At 64.8% G+C, this 13,852-nt stretch overlaps 3 protein-coding genes across 3 annotated transcripts; all 3 read right to left on the minus strand.

The window, feature by feature from the left end:
* Nucleotides 1-1,357: 1,357 nt before the first annotated feature.
* On the minus strand, nt 1,358-2,760 carry MNEG_7992 (hypothetical protein; the record flags this gene model as incomplete). Its single annotated transcript, XM_014043533.1, has 3 exons — nt 1,358-1,579; nt 1,767-2,547; nt 2,681-2,760. 3 exons carry the CDS (start codon nt 2,758-2,760, stop codon nt 1,358-1,360), a joined length of 1,083 nt encoding a protein of 360 aa, XP_013898987.1.
* Nucleotides 2,761-5,636: 2,876 nt separating this feature from the next.
* Nucleotides 5,637-7,699, minus strand: MNEG_7993 (hypothetical protein; the record flags this gene model as incomplete). The annotated part of the gene is made up of 3 exons (XM_014043534.1): nt 5,637-6,231; nt 6,406-7,328; nt 7,532-7,699. 3 exons carry the CDS (start codon nt 7,697-7,699, stop codon nt 5,637-5,639), a joined length of 1,686 nt encoding a protein of 561 aa, XP_013898988.1.
* Nucleotides 7,700-11,813: 4,114 nt separating this feature from the next.
* MNEG_7994 (hypothetical protein) lies at nt 11,814-13,628 on the minus strand (the record flags this gene model as incomplete). The annotated part of the gene is made up of 4 exons (XM_014043535.1): nt 11,814-12,499; nt 12,746-12,866; nt 13,026-13,098; nt 13,603-13,628. The coding sequence occupies 4 exons, from the start codon at nt 13,626-13,628 to the stop codon at nt 11,814-11,816; spliced, it is 906 nt and encodes a 301-aa protein (XP_013898989.1).
* Between the last annotated feature and the right edge of the window lie 224 nt (nt 13,629-13,852).

Here is a 13,852-nt window from a genome sequence, read left to right on the forward strand (position 1 = left end):
GCGCGCGCACACACACACACACACACACACACACACACACACACACACACACACACACACACACACAAAAAGCTGCACATACAAGAATGCATGCACACAAACATGCACGCATCTCCCCGCCCTCGCACCTCTCCGCAGGACCTGGGAGCCAAGGACATGGCCGACGTCAGGCACCTGCTGACCAGCGGCGCCCTGCGCCTCGAGTGCCGCAGCGCCGCCGCGCAGGCGGAGGGCGGCGTGCACGACATGCTGGCCTACGAGAAGAAGCCCTGGTGATCTGGGCAGATCTCCTGTCCGATTCGGCGGCGGCGGGGCGCCGTCGTGTGCGGTCGAATGGGGGTCCGAAGACTGCTGAAAGGGGGGGCCCGTGGCGCAGGCCTGCTGCCCGCCGGCTCAGCGCCAGGGCGCTCGCGGCGCGGACAGGCGGTTGCTCGTCGTCAAGGTGCCCGCTGTTGGCGGCAGGGGCGCGCGTGCCTGGCCCGAGGCCAGGTCGAGGGCAGCCACTGCTGGGCCGCAGGCGGCCCTGCAGACAGACGGTGGAGTCGGTCAGCGGCAGAACCAGGGCAAGCATGCGGGGCGGGCTTGCCCCACCCTGGCTTGACTCGAATGGCCAAGGGTGCCGCTTGCTAGCCGTGCTTTTAGCACAACATTGTTAGCAGCACCCATCCGTTCTGCACGGCTGCTGGTGCGGCGCACACACCTTTCGTGGCGCATGTTGATGTCTTGCCTCCTCCGGTGGCCCCTGCCGACCCAGTGGACACGTGCCCGAGGGTGGCACCCACCCCCGTGTGTGCATGCGGAGGGGCACTTGGGTGATTGCGCTCTTATGTTGTCTCTCATGCGGGCCCTCACACATTTTTCAAACCAACGCGAACCTCTGCTTGTGCATGCCCAGATGCGCAGGCGTCCTGCGGCATCTCATTTTCTTTCTGGCACGCAGCGTGGCCGGGTTGCTGAGCAGTCCGTGCCCCTGCAATGGCCCCCACACACACTATCAGCACTTGCTTTCTCATGCGCGCATGTTCACTGGGATAGGCCGCAATCTCGAGCCACGGTCTTTGTTGGTGGGCTTGCGCAGGGGCTGTTGGGTGCAACGTTCAGCATGGTGCAGGGCGCAAGCACAGCCCGGGCTGCACACGCCCCCATTCCTCCACGTGAATTGAACTGTGCAACTCCCCTTCGTCGCGAGCAGATGATAAGTAAAATTGCAAGTTGATTACTTGAGCCCCTCATGCGATGGGCCAGCAGCAGCATGACACAGCACAGAGGCGGCGACAGCAAGTGTGACATGACAGCACACGCAGCACAGGCGATGCAGAGCCGACCGAAAGCCGGCTCGCTAGATTGCCGGCCCTGCTCAGAAGAGCTCCTCGCTCTCTTGGTGCCGCCCGCACGCCAGGCCGCCGCAGGGCGCCTGATAGGGGCACCACCCACACTTGTAGTCAGCCTGCTCCGGTAGCACCTTGAGGGGCGGCGCGGCGCCCCGCCAGAAGGCCGTGTGCGCCGCGAGGCGGCTGGCTAGCCAGCGGGGGTGGTGTTGGAATCGGTCCTCCCAGATGAGGGACGCGTCACCTTGGGCCTGGGTGTGTGTGTGTGTGTGCGTGTGTGTGTGTGTGTGTGTGTGTGTGTGTTGTCCGCCGTCCATGCATGCCACGTGTGCAGCAACAAGGCTAGCAGATTCAGCTTTGACTCATTTCTTACATCTCTTCTCCCAACAGCCCCAACCAGAGCCCAGGACGCCAAGCTGCCAGACACGGCTGGCCCACCTCCCAGATCACCACGAGCTGCTCGCTGATGGGCGGCAAACGCGTCGCCGCTGCATGCACGAGGCCCATCGCATCAGCCAGCGTCATCGCGACAGCCCCCTTGTCGCCGCAGACGCCGCCGCTCCCGCCGGGATCGGCGGCGCTGGCACCGGCCGGCGTGCAGCCGAACATCGCCGCCGCCTCCGCCGCCACGCGCGACGACAGCCGCGCCCCCGGGTCGAGCCCGCCCATCGCCCCGCAAAACCTGTGGAGCGCGCCAGGGGCGCTCGCGGCGCGCACACCCCGCAGCAGCTGAAGGTACAGCATGGCCTGCAGCCGCGCGGGCGCGATCTGCTCGGCGCGCGGCGCGCCGCGCGAGGCTCGGGTCTTGCGCTCTACAACGGCCACTTGCCAGGTGCCGTCGACGCGACTGGCCTGCAGCCGCAGCTCGTCAGCAATTCCAGTGACAAACACGTCTGGAAGCTGCTGCTGACCCTGCTGCTGACCCTGCTGCTGCTGCTGCTGCTGCTGCTGCTGCTGCTGCTGCTGCTGCTGCTGCTGCTGCTGCTGCTGCTGCTGCTGCTGATGTTGATGATGACGATGACGATGGTCCTGCGCGTATGCTTCAGGTTCCGCCCCTCCTCCCAGCCAGCCGAAGAGAAATACTTCCCGGGTCACGCAATCCGCAGACAGCAATTGGGTGATGCCCGCTGCCGTGTTGACCAGTTTGACCGCCGCCAGATCCTCGTCGGTCTCAGCTTCGACCTCTATCTCTTCCACGCCCATCTCATTCTCCAGCTGCCTGGACACGTGATGCATGGTTGCGAATGAGGTTGCGCGTGTGAGCGTGACAGCTTGTCAGTCAGGCTGCTTCCAGCGGTCGGCAGTTGGCAAGATGTCTGCGGGTGAGGCCTGTTTCGGCGGCAACCATGCACCTGTGCCGCGACGAGCCGCTGCGCATCGCAGCGCTGCGGCGCTTGGTGTCGGGCCGCTGCAGTGCAAACGCGACTTGCATCTGCGTGTTAGTTATGAGGTTGTGATACCGTCTGTTTAGGCGCACACAGAGAGCGAACCAGGGTGCTCGGCGGGAGTTGTCAAGGGTGCCATTCCGTGGCCGTCACAAGCGGAGCCCCCAGAACCGTGGCGCTCGCACACAGCAAAAAAACGGGATGCAGATTTGTTGGAAATCACCTGGCACCACTCTGACCCAGTGATGTCGGTTGCATACAAGCCCCTCGGCCGGAATGAGGACTGCCGGTCGCTTGCTGTGCACACTGCCGCCAGGTCAGCATCTGTCAGCGGCGGCACCGTCACCCCAACTTCAGGTGCGGCGGCGGTGGCAGGGGCAGCAGCAAATGTAGCCGTAGAAGCAGCGTCAGCAGCCTTAACCCTGTCCTTTGCCTCGGCGAATGCGGCAGCCTCTGCAGGCTTGGCAGTGACCGCAACGCATGCACTCAAGGGATCCATTGTTGTTGCTGCCGCTGCCGCCCTGCTGCCTCCGCCAGGCTGTTCTGCCCTTTCCAAGTATGGCGGATCACCCGGGCTGGTTGCGGTCAGTGACATAGCTGGCTGCTGAGCAGCGCTCGGCGATGCGGGCAGCACAGCGTGCACGGCGTGGTGCGGGTGCCCAGCACTTACCGCCGCTGCCGCTGCATCTTAAGATCTGCTTTTGTGTTTTTTGCTGCCGTGTTTCTCGTTGTCCAATAGTGCCATCGGCACACCCGAGCGTTTGCTGCTAGGATCGTGATTGGACGGGCTGCATGCGTTGATGTTGCCAGCACGTTTGCCTGCAATAAGCATCTTTTATAGTAAGAATTGATCTTCTCAGGTGCTGGTAACTGGCCATATCAAACTGTGATCTGATGCCGCGTGGGGTGACGTGGGAGCCAGCGATGCAGGGTCTCCCGCTGTCTTGTAGATCAACCCCAGTTGCATCCGCACCCTGTGTTCCAGCCGTGGCAGGTTGGTGTGGCGACGGCTAGTTTACTATCTGTGCGTTGCTGAGTGCCGCACGCTGCTGTCAGCCCTGCTTCAGAGTGGCGTCCGCGGGCGGCTATCAACTTCGAGAGAGCGCTGCGTGTGTTTGATGCGCTAAGTATGTTCGCTTGGGTCGTGCAGCAACTGTGTAGACATCAGTCATGCGCACACGGGCGGGGCGCACTGGTCTGACACTCACCGTAGTCCAGTGATTCCTTCCCAAGGCTGCAGGAAATCGCACGCCTTCCCTTGCGTGCACCTCAGCTGGTCATGAGATTCTGCGGGTGCCCTTGCACGATGTTGTGATGAGAAGGTGGATCAGATAAGCAACTTTACAAACGCAGCGGGGTGACAACTCTCGGGCGTATGCGGGGAGACACTTGTTGTGGATAGTGGCAAGCTGCACAGCTGCCGTCATGACAGTCGGCCACGAGACGGGCACAAGATATGACCAGTACTGCGAGTACCAGTCACACGAGTAGTGCCCACAACAGGCACGTGCACGTGCACGGGGGCCTCTCAAACGCCTGCTGGGGGATGTATGTGCGGGCGAATGTGTTAAAACTTTTTGTTGCCCGTGCTGGTGCCTTTTCCTCAATGCGCCTGCTGTTGGCCAACAAAATTCTACGTATTCATGAAACACTGCGTGAAAGCCGAACGCTGGGCAGGAAGGCTTCAAAACAAACAAGCTTGCTGCCTTGCGCAATCAAGCGAGGCAGCAACGGCTGGGGCATCGGCCCGGATCCATGCACACAGCAAAGGGGAAGGCTTTTTCCAAGCACGACCGGCAAGCGAGGCACGATTTGCATACGGTACATCCGGCAAGGCTAGTCAAAGCTATTCAAGCTGTCACAGCCAGATTCTACCACTTTGTATATAAGGCATGCGTGGACGAGAGAGTCAAGGCGGACTGCTGCCGCAAGATGGGCAAGCGTCCAGGTGCCTTCAACACACAAGGCCGTCCATAAGCAAAACCCTGCATGCATATCCACACAAGGAGACAGGCACATGGCATGTGACGCAGCAAAGGTGATGCATCAGCTGGTGGGAGAGGTGAGGGTGGGATTCCCGTGGCCACACAATGGGTTGGCCGCAGGCGCTGGTCGGGACATCCAGCTATGGTGAGGAGATGGGCGATCAGCCGTGTCTACCACTTTTTGATTCGGCATTCGTGACACAAAACACTGAAGCACGAACAGTCTTTCATTCGACTGGGCGCCTCACAGCAATGAGGTCCACGGGCAAAACCCCGTCTATGCATCACTCTCAGGAGAGTGACGGCGTGCATGCGAAGCGCTCAAGCATCAGATCCTCCCTCAGCCATTCATCAGGTGCCGGGGGGACAAACGTCACACAGCCACACAAACGTTTGAGAACGGGCATGTGCGCTGCACACCTTCTGGTCGAGGCTGCACAAACATTCGGCCTTTGGGCAAGCGGTACACAGGTTGTGGGGAAAGGGCAAAAGGGTTGCCTGCTAGGATACCAAGCACATGCGTCATTATGTGTTTTCAGCAATCTTGTCACCAAGGCAGCCGGTTCCGCATCCAGCAAAAGGGCTTGCCACACACAAGTCCTGCAAGCAGGGTTTCTGGCCGCAAAGGCCAAAAGGGTTCCGCTCCAAGTTTTTGGTGGAGCACGCACTGTCTTGTAAACTGCTGAACTCTAAAGGCCACTGCAAGCAAGCGGGGATGCGCAGCAGCAGACTGCGCGCCCTAGCCTGCGCCGCTCCTCACCGCGGCGGCAAATGCGCCAAATGAGTTGCGGGCATGTGACGCCCTGGTGACATTAGGGGGCGGTTCCCAAGCCGCGTGCGAGGGAGTGGTGGGGGACAACAGCGCCGAACATCTTGGGCCTGCATGCACTTCAAATGCACCGAGCGGGCCAGGGGTGCTGAACCCAGAAAGGCGACATCTACACTCGCGCCAGCAGCGTCACCCACACCTCCTGAAAGCCCGGCACCACCGCCGCCAGCGCCGGGTCGGGGGAGAGGCTCAGAGCAGGAGCTGCGACAAGCAGTGACACGCGGCGCTCGTGCAGCCCCAGCGCTGCCAGAGGCGGGCAGGCGGCCGTCCTGCAGCTGCAGCTGGGGCTTGAGCAGCAGCCCCAAACAGTCGCGGCGGCGACGGCGCAGGAAGGGGCGGCGGGGCGGCGGCAGGGGAGGGGGCCAGCGCACGTGGAGGCCCCGTCGCGCGTATGCTCCACGGCGGAAGCGGAGGATCGGCGGCGAGCAGCATCGCGGCCAGAGGAGCGGCGGCGGGCAGCCTGACGACCGCTGCCGCGCGGCGCGCGGCCGGCACCGCAGGTCGTCCCTTGCGAGCACTGGGGGTTGTTGGTGGGGGGCCCGGCGGCGGCGGCGGCAGCCCCCGCGAGCTGGATGGTCCCCTCTTTCACAAGCAGCGTGCAGCGGACCTCGTTGAACAGCACCGTGCCGTCAGCCATGGCCGCGAATGACGCGGCAACCGAAGGCGGGGGCGGGGTTGAAGGGCTGCCAGCGGCGATGTGCGCCCTGCGGTGGGTGTGAAAGGCAAGTGCGCGGGAAAAGCGGCTTGAGAAGACAAGGGTTGTGGACAACCTGCCCTGTGTTGACAGCTGCGCTACAGCAACGCAGCAAACTCGTGCAACACATTTGCACAGCGCGCACTGTGCAGTGCGCTTCCCGCAGCGCCCTTGCCCAACTCACCAAGACAGCGCCCAAGATTCCGCGCCGTCCCCACCGCAGCCCTCGCGTTCGACCAGAACCGTGCACCGCATCTCCTGGTAGCCCGGCAGCGCCGCACCAGCAAACGGCTGTGCGGATGCGTGCGGGGTGCGCGAGGCCGCACGGCGCAGCATGGCGCACCCTGCATCCTCTCCCGTGTTGCCCCAGAAACCGCCGCCGCCGCCCTCCTGCTGGGCGCTGCCCGCCAGCGCCGCGAGCCGCACGACGCGGCAGCCAGGCAGGCAGCTGGCGGCTGCGGGGAGGGGCGTGCTGATGCAGTCCGACCCTTGCCCGGCAGAGACTCCCTTGACCAGGAAGGCAAAGGCGCACTCCTTGAAGCCGGGGGGCACGCACGTGCGGGACAGCAGCACGACACTCGGAGCGGCCAGGCCCTCTGAGCTTGCGGCCAGCCCTATCAGGCCGTGGGGAAAGGCGCCATCAGATGTGGGTGCGGCGCCACCTGCAGGCCAGCCGGCGTTGCGGAAGCCGCCCATGAGGACGCGCGCAGCGGGGGCTCGCTTTGGAGCACCAGGGGCCTGCACGGCCGTCATGATGGGCGCGGTCGGCGTGCTGAGCCCGCGGCTGCCGTCGTCCCCGCCGCCGCCCTGGCCGGCGCCGGCTGCTTGCACGCCCTCGGCCGCGGGCTCCATCTCGGCAGCACGCAATGCGCACTGCCGGGGCTGCGCCTGTTGCTGGTGCTCCTGCCCCGCCCGGGCCAGCTCCGCCGCGACGACGTCAGCAAGGCCGCCGGGGACCAGGGCCCCTGCAGCGCCGGCGTCACACCGGTCGGCAGCCAGCAGCTGCTGGCCGTGCCAGCTGGCAGGCAGGCCCGCGGCGGCGGCTGCGGTGACCAAGACTGAGGTGGTGGCAAAGCAGGTGTTGGTGACAAGGAACTCGAGCAGGACCTGCTTGGCAGGTGGCACAGAAAGGGAGGGTTTTGGTGCGAAATCAGAGGGGTCCGGAGGCTTAGATCCTGGCATGGGACGGTGAAAGTGAAGGCTGCTCATGGGTCAAAGCACCCAGGTGGCTCAAGCCATCCCTGAAACCGCACCTCTGCATGTTGGGGGCGGGTGAGGCACCCACGCAGCACCACTGCAAGGCCACCCACCATGGTGCTGCTTGCCAGCTCGCATGCGGCCCGTATGCCGATGCCCTTGAGCGCGGCCGCATCGCAGCCCGCCAGCGCGACCACAAAGCTGATGTCATCGAGCAGCGGCAGCCAGTGCTCGTGGTATGCTGTGGCGCGGGGCTCCGGGAGCAGCGGCTGCGGCACCATAGACCCGTGACCACAAGGGGTAGACCCCACGGCGCCGTGCGAGCGCCGCCGCAGGGGCGGTGGCGTGGACGGACCCGCGCCATCAAACGAGCATGCTGGTGCCTCCTCTTGCCCGGTCTCCTGCGCGGCCGCCGTCATCCTGTCCAGCAGCGTGCACAGCTCGTCCTTGGCGGCGTCCGGCAGCACGAGCAGCGTCAGCGACGCTAGCACGCAGCCCTCTGGCGGAACAGAGGCCGCCCAAGCCGAGTCCTGCGCGCTGCTGGCGGCGCCGCCCTCTTGCTGATGCTGGCGCGTCGCAGCCCTGCCGGCCCCGTCGGTGCCGGAGGGGTCGCAGTGGTGCGACGACCTCGGCACGCTGCACCAGGGTTGCACAGCGCCAAAGCGCAGGCACCCTCCGTCCCCAGCGCTATCCACTGTAACGCTGCCATTGCTGATGCGGGGGCCACAGGCTGTGCTGTCGCTGTGCGGGCCGAGGAGCCACTCCGAGAAGCTGGGGCGCTGCGTCGGCAGCCGCGAGGCATCCACAGCATCGCTGGGAGCAACAGCGGCGGTGGCTGGGGTTGTGCCTGAGAGGATGAAGAGCGTGTAGGTGCCCTGCTGCAGCTGGGCATGCCAGGGCAGCTGGACCCTTTGAGAGGAAGAGGGCGGCGAGCGGCAGGACAGACGTTGCTGTGGACGCGGCCGTGTGGGTGGGTGGAAGGTTGGCCGCCAATGTGGCTTGGATGCGGGAGCGTTCCGCTCCAAAGCAGCGGGACAACAGTTCACATGCAAAGGACAAAGCTGGCTGCGTGCACTCGCACGGCAGGGCTTGCTTGCTGTTAGCAAAGGGTGGGGAGGCTCGATATTGGGCCCAAGGCCAGAGCCATCACATTTTTCACGGCATCAAACCCTTGTTGACATAGCCTGCACCGGTGCCCAGCCCCAAACCCCAAACCAGCACACCTGGCAACAGGGCATGCAGCATCCAGCACCAGCGGCTCGTCCAGGAGCACCCTTGAGCCGTCAGACAGCACCGCATGTGCTACCAGCCACTTCACGCCTGCTGCTGCGGCGACTCTGGCAGGCGCAAAGCAGACCTCCACGCAGATGGGGGGCTGCGTGGGGGCGCCGCCACCATACAACGTGGAGCTTGGTGCAGAGATGGGCAGGCACACGGGCCACGCGTGCAGCAGCTGGAGGTCGGCGCAGCCACCCTCCTCGCGGGCAACGCCGTCACAACCCAAGCGCATGCTGAGAGGCGCGAAGGAGGGCGCGCCCGCGCGTGCACCGACCACAGCCACAGTGTTGCCGGCCTGCAGCGTAGCGGGGCCAGCGGCTCGCAGCAGGCTGCTGCCGGCCAACAAGCTCTCAAGCACGCCCTGCTCGAAGCTTTGCGCGCTCTCGGGGCCGGGAGGGGTGCCGGCGGACGACATTGGGCGCTCGCCGCATGCATGGCGCGAAGGTGCGCCGGCGGCCCATGCCGCAACCTGCACGCAGCCCTCGAGCATGACTGTGTGAACCAGTGTGGGCAGATGAGACGGCGCAGGCTCTGCTGCAGCAGCGGGGCTGGCAGGGTCCGCAGTGGTGCTAGTGTTGGCAGAGGGCGCCTGCTGCACCATGGCTGCACCAAGTGTGGAGGTGATCTCCCTGGAGAGGTGCGAGGCGTAGGCCTGGGCATCTTGGGGCTTGGGGTCGCGCACCCGAAAAGGTCGCAGGTGTGTGAGGAGTGTTGGGGACAAACCTTGCAGCTGCACAAGCAGGCACATCCCCCAGGGGTCGCTTACCCGGGGGCAGCCACAGGCCGCCGAGGACTTATCACAGCAGGCAGGCGGCCGTCACACGCAAGCACTGGACCACGCGCTTGTAGTAGCACTCAGGCTTCGCGGTGCACGCTGACAGCTCCAGCTCAACCCCCTGAGCCCCACACCTTGGCTCCAACAAAGACACGCCTCTTTGAGGACACATAGAGCGAGCTGCGCACGGCCGCGCCCTGTGTGGACCGCGCAGCGCCCGGGGCGCCGCGCTGGTGCTGGTGCAGCAGCTGCTGCAGCACCCCCAGGTCGATGCCTGCAGTATGGGGGGCCAATCGGCTGGCGGCGACGCCGACGCCGTGCGCAGGCCCAGCGCTGGGCGGCGCGGGGGCCAGCGATGTCGACACGAGCAGGCACCGCTGGCCGCTGCCAGCTGCGTCGCAGCCTGAAGGGGCCGCCACTGGCGCAGAAGCCACGCCTGCAGCTGTCGCGGCGGGCAGCATAACAGAGCCAGGCGCCTCGGCGGCAGCAGCAGTGCCAGCGGGCAGTGCCGGCGCCGCTGGAGGGTGCGCGTGCAGCCTGCCGAGCAAGGCTACGAGTGCAGCAAAGGTGGCCTGCATGGCGCCTGACACCCACACGTGCCAGGCCAAGTGAAGCAGCCCAGCAAGTGAAGCAGCCCAGCAGCACCACCAGCCGACCTCGATGACAGGGACCGCCGTCTCAGCAAAGATGGTGGCCACGGGTGCGGCGGCCAGGGACAGCATGCCCGCGCAGGCCACGAGACATGAGAGCCAACGCAGTATGGCGAACCCAGCACTGCCGGCCCCATGGAGCATGTCCCCGCCGCTGCCCGCTCGCAGCATGGCGTGCAGCACGGCGGGAGGGAATGCGACAGTGGCACGCAATACGGGATGTCGCGTGGGGGGGAACAAAGACGAAAGGCTGCTCCTGGCGAGCCGAGACCGATGCTGATCTCGGAGGCGCCAAGGACGAGCTGTAGACGCCTTTCTGGCCTACTCTTCGAAGTGCCTGCATGAGAAGTGTGTGAATACGTGAGTTGCATACCACAACGAGGTGGGACGGCAAGCTCGCAACGATCGTGAGGGTGGCGCACCGGCAGGGTTGGAGCTTTCTACTTGCGGCACTGTGAAACAAAATATCTAATTATTTGCTTTGCTGGTACGTGTATGTGGTCCTCAGGCGGCGGTGAGGGCTCATGTCGGCACAAACCAAAGCAAACCGGGAGGCACTCCGGATCTGACAGTGGGTGTTTGTTCGATGGGCCTGGCCAATATGATCGTCCATGCCTCCGACGAGAAGCTTAAGCAGGAGTGCGACAAGAACGCTGTCAGCATCAACCTCCACAACCGGTACTTGTACACGACGACGGCGACGACAGTGACGAGCAGCACTACTGCACCATGAGGGTGACGCGCCAGGGGGCGCAGGTGTTCTCCTCAAACTTCCAGCGACAGGACTTGCAGAAGGCGCTGAAGCGCTACTTGGGCACGCTGCGCCTGCTCGATTGAAGACAGGGGACCCTCCTTGGCCACTCCGGAGACTCCCTATACAATGCGAACGCCTGCAATAGCCCACGCCTGCAATACTGGCAGTGTTAGCTGGCCCTTTTTGGGTGCGTCACCTGTTGACCTGTGCGGCAGCCACTGCAAGGCTGCCTGGTGTTTTCAGCGGGATCAGGCGTTGAGGAGAGCTGCGTCAAGCCGTCAACACCAAGGGCCCCACCATGTGATGCGGCTTCCGCTTTGCAACTGCATCCACCTGCCCACCTGTAACCGTAGCCATCTGCCGATGTTCAGACCCAACAATCGCGACAGAATACAACCTGCGCACACAAGCGCACGGCCCGGATGCTGCGCCACGCCTGGCAGGTCTGCAGCCGCCGCAGCGCCGAGAGATCAGGGTTTACCTCAGACGATCTTAAAGGTCCACCTCATCTGTGGGTCAAGGAGTGTGTAAGGAGGCGGCCTCCCTGCTGTTGTCCTTGGGGCTAAGGAGTGAAAAGGAGCCTGTAAGGATTTGATAAGACAGTGGCCTTTCGTGTCGTGCTGGCCGAGTTACTGAGTCATCCAGCTTGCTTGACACCAACAGCACTAAAATCAGGGCGAGCAAGATCCCTTTCTGCTGTCGTGGTGGGGAACACGTACACTGCCAAAAGCGCTGTATGCCTGCAAGCCTGTGGTGGCCACGCCTAGCAAGGTCAGATTCAGTTGACTACGAATTTCAGTTGTTGCAGCCACCCCTCACGCACGCTTGCATCACGGCGGTGGGTGCTTGAGGAGAAATGAAACACTCGAACCACAAACAAGCAAATTGGTGAAGCTGCGAAAAGGTGCAAGGGATGGCGTGAGCCCGCATGTCAGGACTCACTCATGCCACTCGCCCTCAGATCTGGGGGCCTTGACCCCCGGCTCTAGTCCCGTCTCGTCCCAGCCCCCCGCGCCCAACGGCCGCTTGCCCGCCCGGCTGCTGTCCCCGCCAGGCCCCCAGCCACCGCGGCCTCCGCGCCCCAAGCCGGCGCCCGCACTCCCCTCATCGCGCCCGGTGCCGAGCGCGTCCCCAGAAGATGGCAGCTGGCCCCCTGCGCCGCCGTTGCCGCTGCTGCCGCCGCGCGCCCGCTGCTGCCAACTGCTGGGCCCGCAGGCCGCGCGCGCTTCAATCCCGTCACGTGACCGCCGCTCCCGATCACCGCAGTCCGCCCGCCGCGCCGCGCCGCCGCCCGCCACCGCCGCGCCGCCGTCATCCCCGCCCTGCGAGCCGCCGCCGCGCCAGCCCGCGCCCGACGCCGCGGCTTCGGACGCCCCAGATGGCGGCGCCCCGCCATTGGCAACGCCCACCCTTTGGTGGCCCGCCGCCACCGCCGCGCCGCCCCCGCCGCTGCCGCCGCCGCCTGCCTTGTGCTGCAGCATCCACCTGTCTCCAGAAACAGAGGATTCGATGTTGGGCAGCGCCACAGGCCGGCGCCCCAACGCGGCCGGCTGCGGCGACAGCTGGGGCACGGGCGCGTGGCGGAGCGCAGCAATGTAGTTGGCCGTGATCTCGTTCCCAATCTCTGCGAGTGTGGGGGGGATATTTGCAGGTCGGGTGAATAGCGGCCGGGAGTCAGGCGCTATGAGGTGCTGATTGTGGGCTGCGACAGAGCAAGGTGAGTCAGGTTCAAACAGACACCGGAGTCGCGCGCGGCCCAGTTGCCGGCAGGGACGAAGGACGCACTGCGCGCCAGCCCGCCTCCCTGCTGTTGACGCAATGCAGACTGAAAGCGGCACCCGCCGGCCGGCCCCGCGGGTGCGCCGCTCACCCAGGACCTCCTTTGGCAGTATGCTGCACACGTCGCAGAACGTCCTCGGCGCCTCCACCGCCTCCCCCTCCTCCGCGGAAGGGTCCGGCTCCGCCGACAAGCTCAGCGGCCGGCGGCACACCTGGTCGCGCGCGCGGGCGGAGCAGGCAAGAGGTCGTTGGCACCAGGAGCGTGTCGCGGCGCCACAATCCCAGCAAGCCGAGAGGCCTACGGCGAGGGCGTTCTGTAAAAGGGGCGAACTCAACTCAAACTTGAGGTGGGCTTCACGGGCAGCCCTCACCTGGAACGACAGGAAGACCGCGGTGGCGGCAATCTTCTCTGGTGGGTAGCGCAGGCACAGCGTGGTGTTGAGGCTGCGGCAGGAGGGCCGGGGGGGGGGGAAGGGGAGGCGTCTCGGAAGACAGGTGCACATGCAAAGCAATGGCAGAGGGGGGAGGTATGCAGGCATGATGCCGGGCCAAATGGCTGCTGGGTTGGGGCACACAGCAACCGGCCATGCCGAGCCCGTGGACCTTGGTGGTGTTGACCGCTCCGACCCCAAATAGCACCGCCTGACGCGGCGTCCATGCATCCAGGGTCGTGCCGCCCCACCTGCTTCCACACTAGGAGTTCTGCACGCGCGGACGCACGAACATGACATTAACGCACGCGAGCGCACTCACGTGCGCGTGACTACACACACACGCACACACACACACACACACACACACACTCTCTCTCTCTCTCTCTCTCTCTCCCTTATACACACATACAACCACACATGCCCATGTATGCACACCAGCCAACACATGCAATACACATACACACACACACGCACACACGTGCGCGCGCGCACGTGCACATTGTGCACCACCCACCTGTCCCTCAGGAAGTTCCAGGCCATCTGCTGCACCTCGATCTTGGCGCTCCTGTCGCCCTCATCTGACAGCCCCAGCGCCCGCAGCTGCTTGGCGACATGGGGGTACGGGTCGCCGATGCCAAACTCAAAGCCCACCACAAAAAGGATGGCGCGCTCCGCCAGGCAGAAGGGCTCCTTCAACGAGTCGATGTAGGCCTTTGGGGGTGGGGTGGGTTGGGGTGTGGTGTTGGGTGGGGTGGGGTGTGGTG

Source organism: Monoraphidium neglectum (genome assembly GCF_000611645.1).
Source record: "Monoraphidium neglectum strain SAG 48.87 unplaced genomic scaffold scaffold01472, whole genome shotgun sequence".
Taxonomy (NCBI): Eukaryota; Viridiplantae; Chlorophyta; class Chlorophyceae; order Sphaeropleales; family Selenastraceae; genus Monoraphidium; species Monoraphidium neglectum.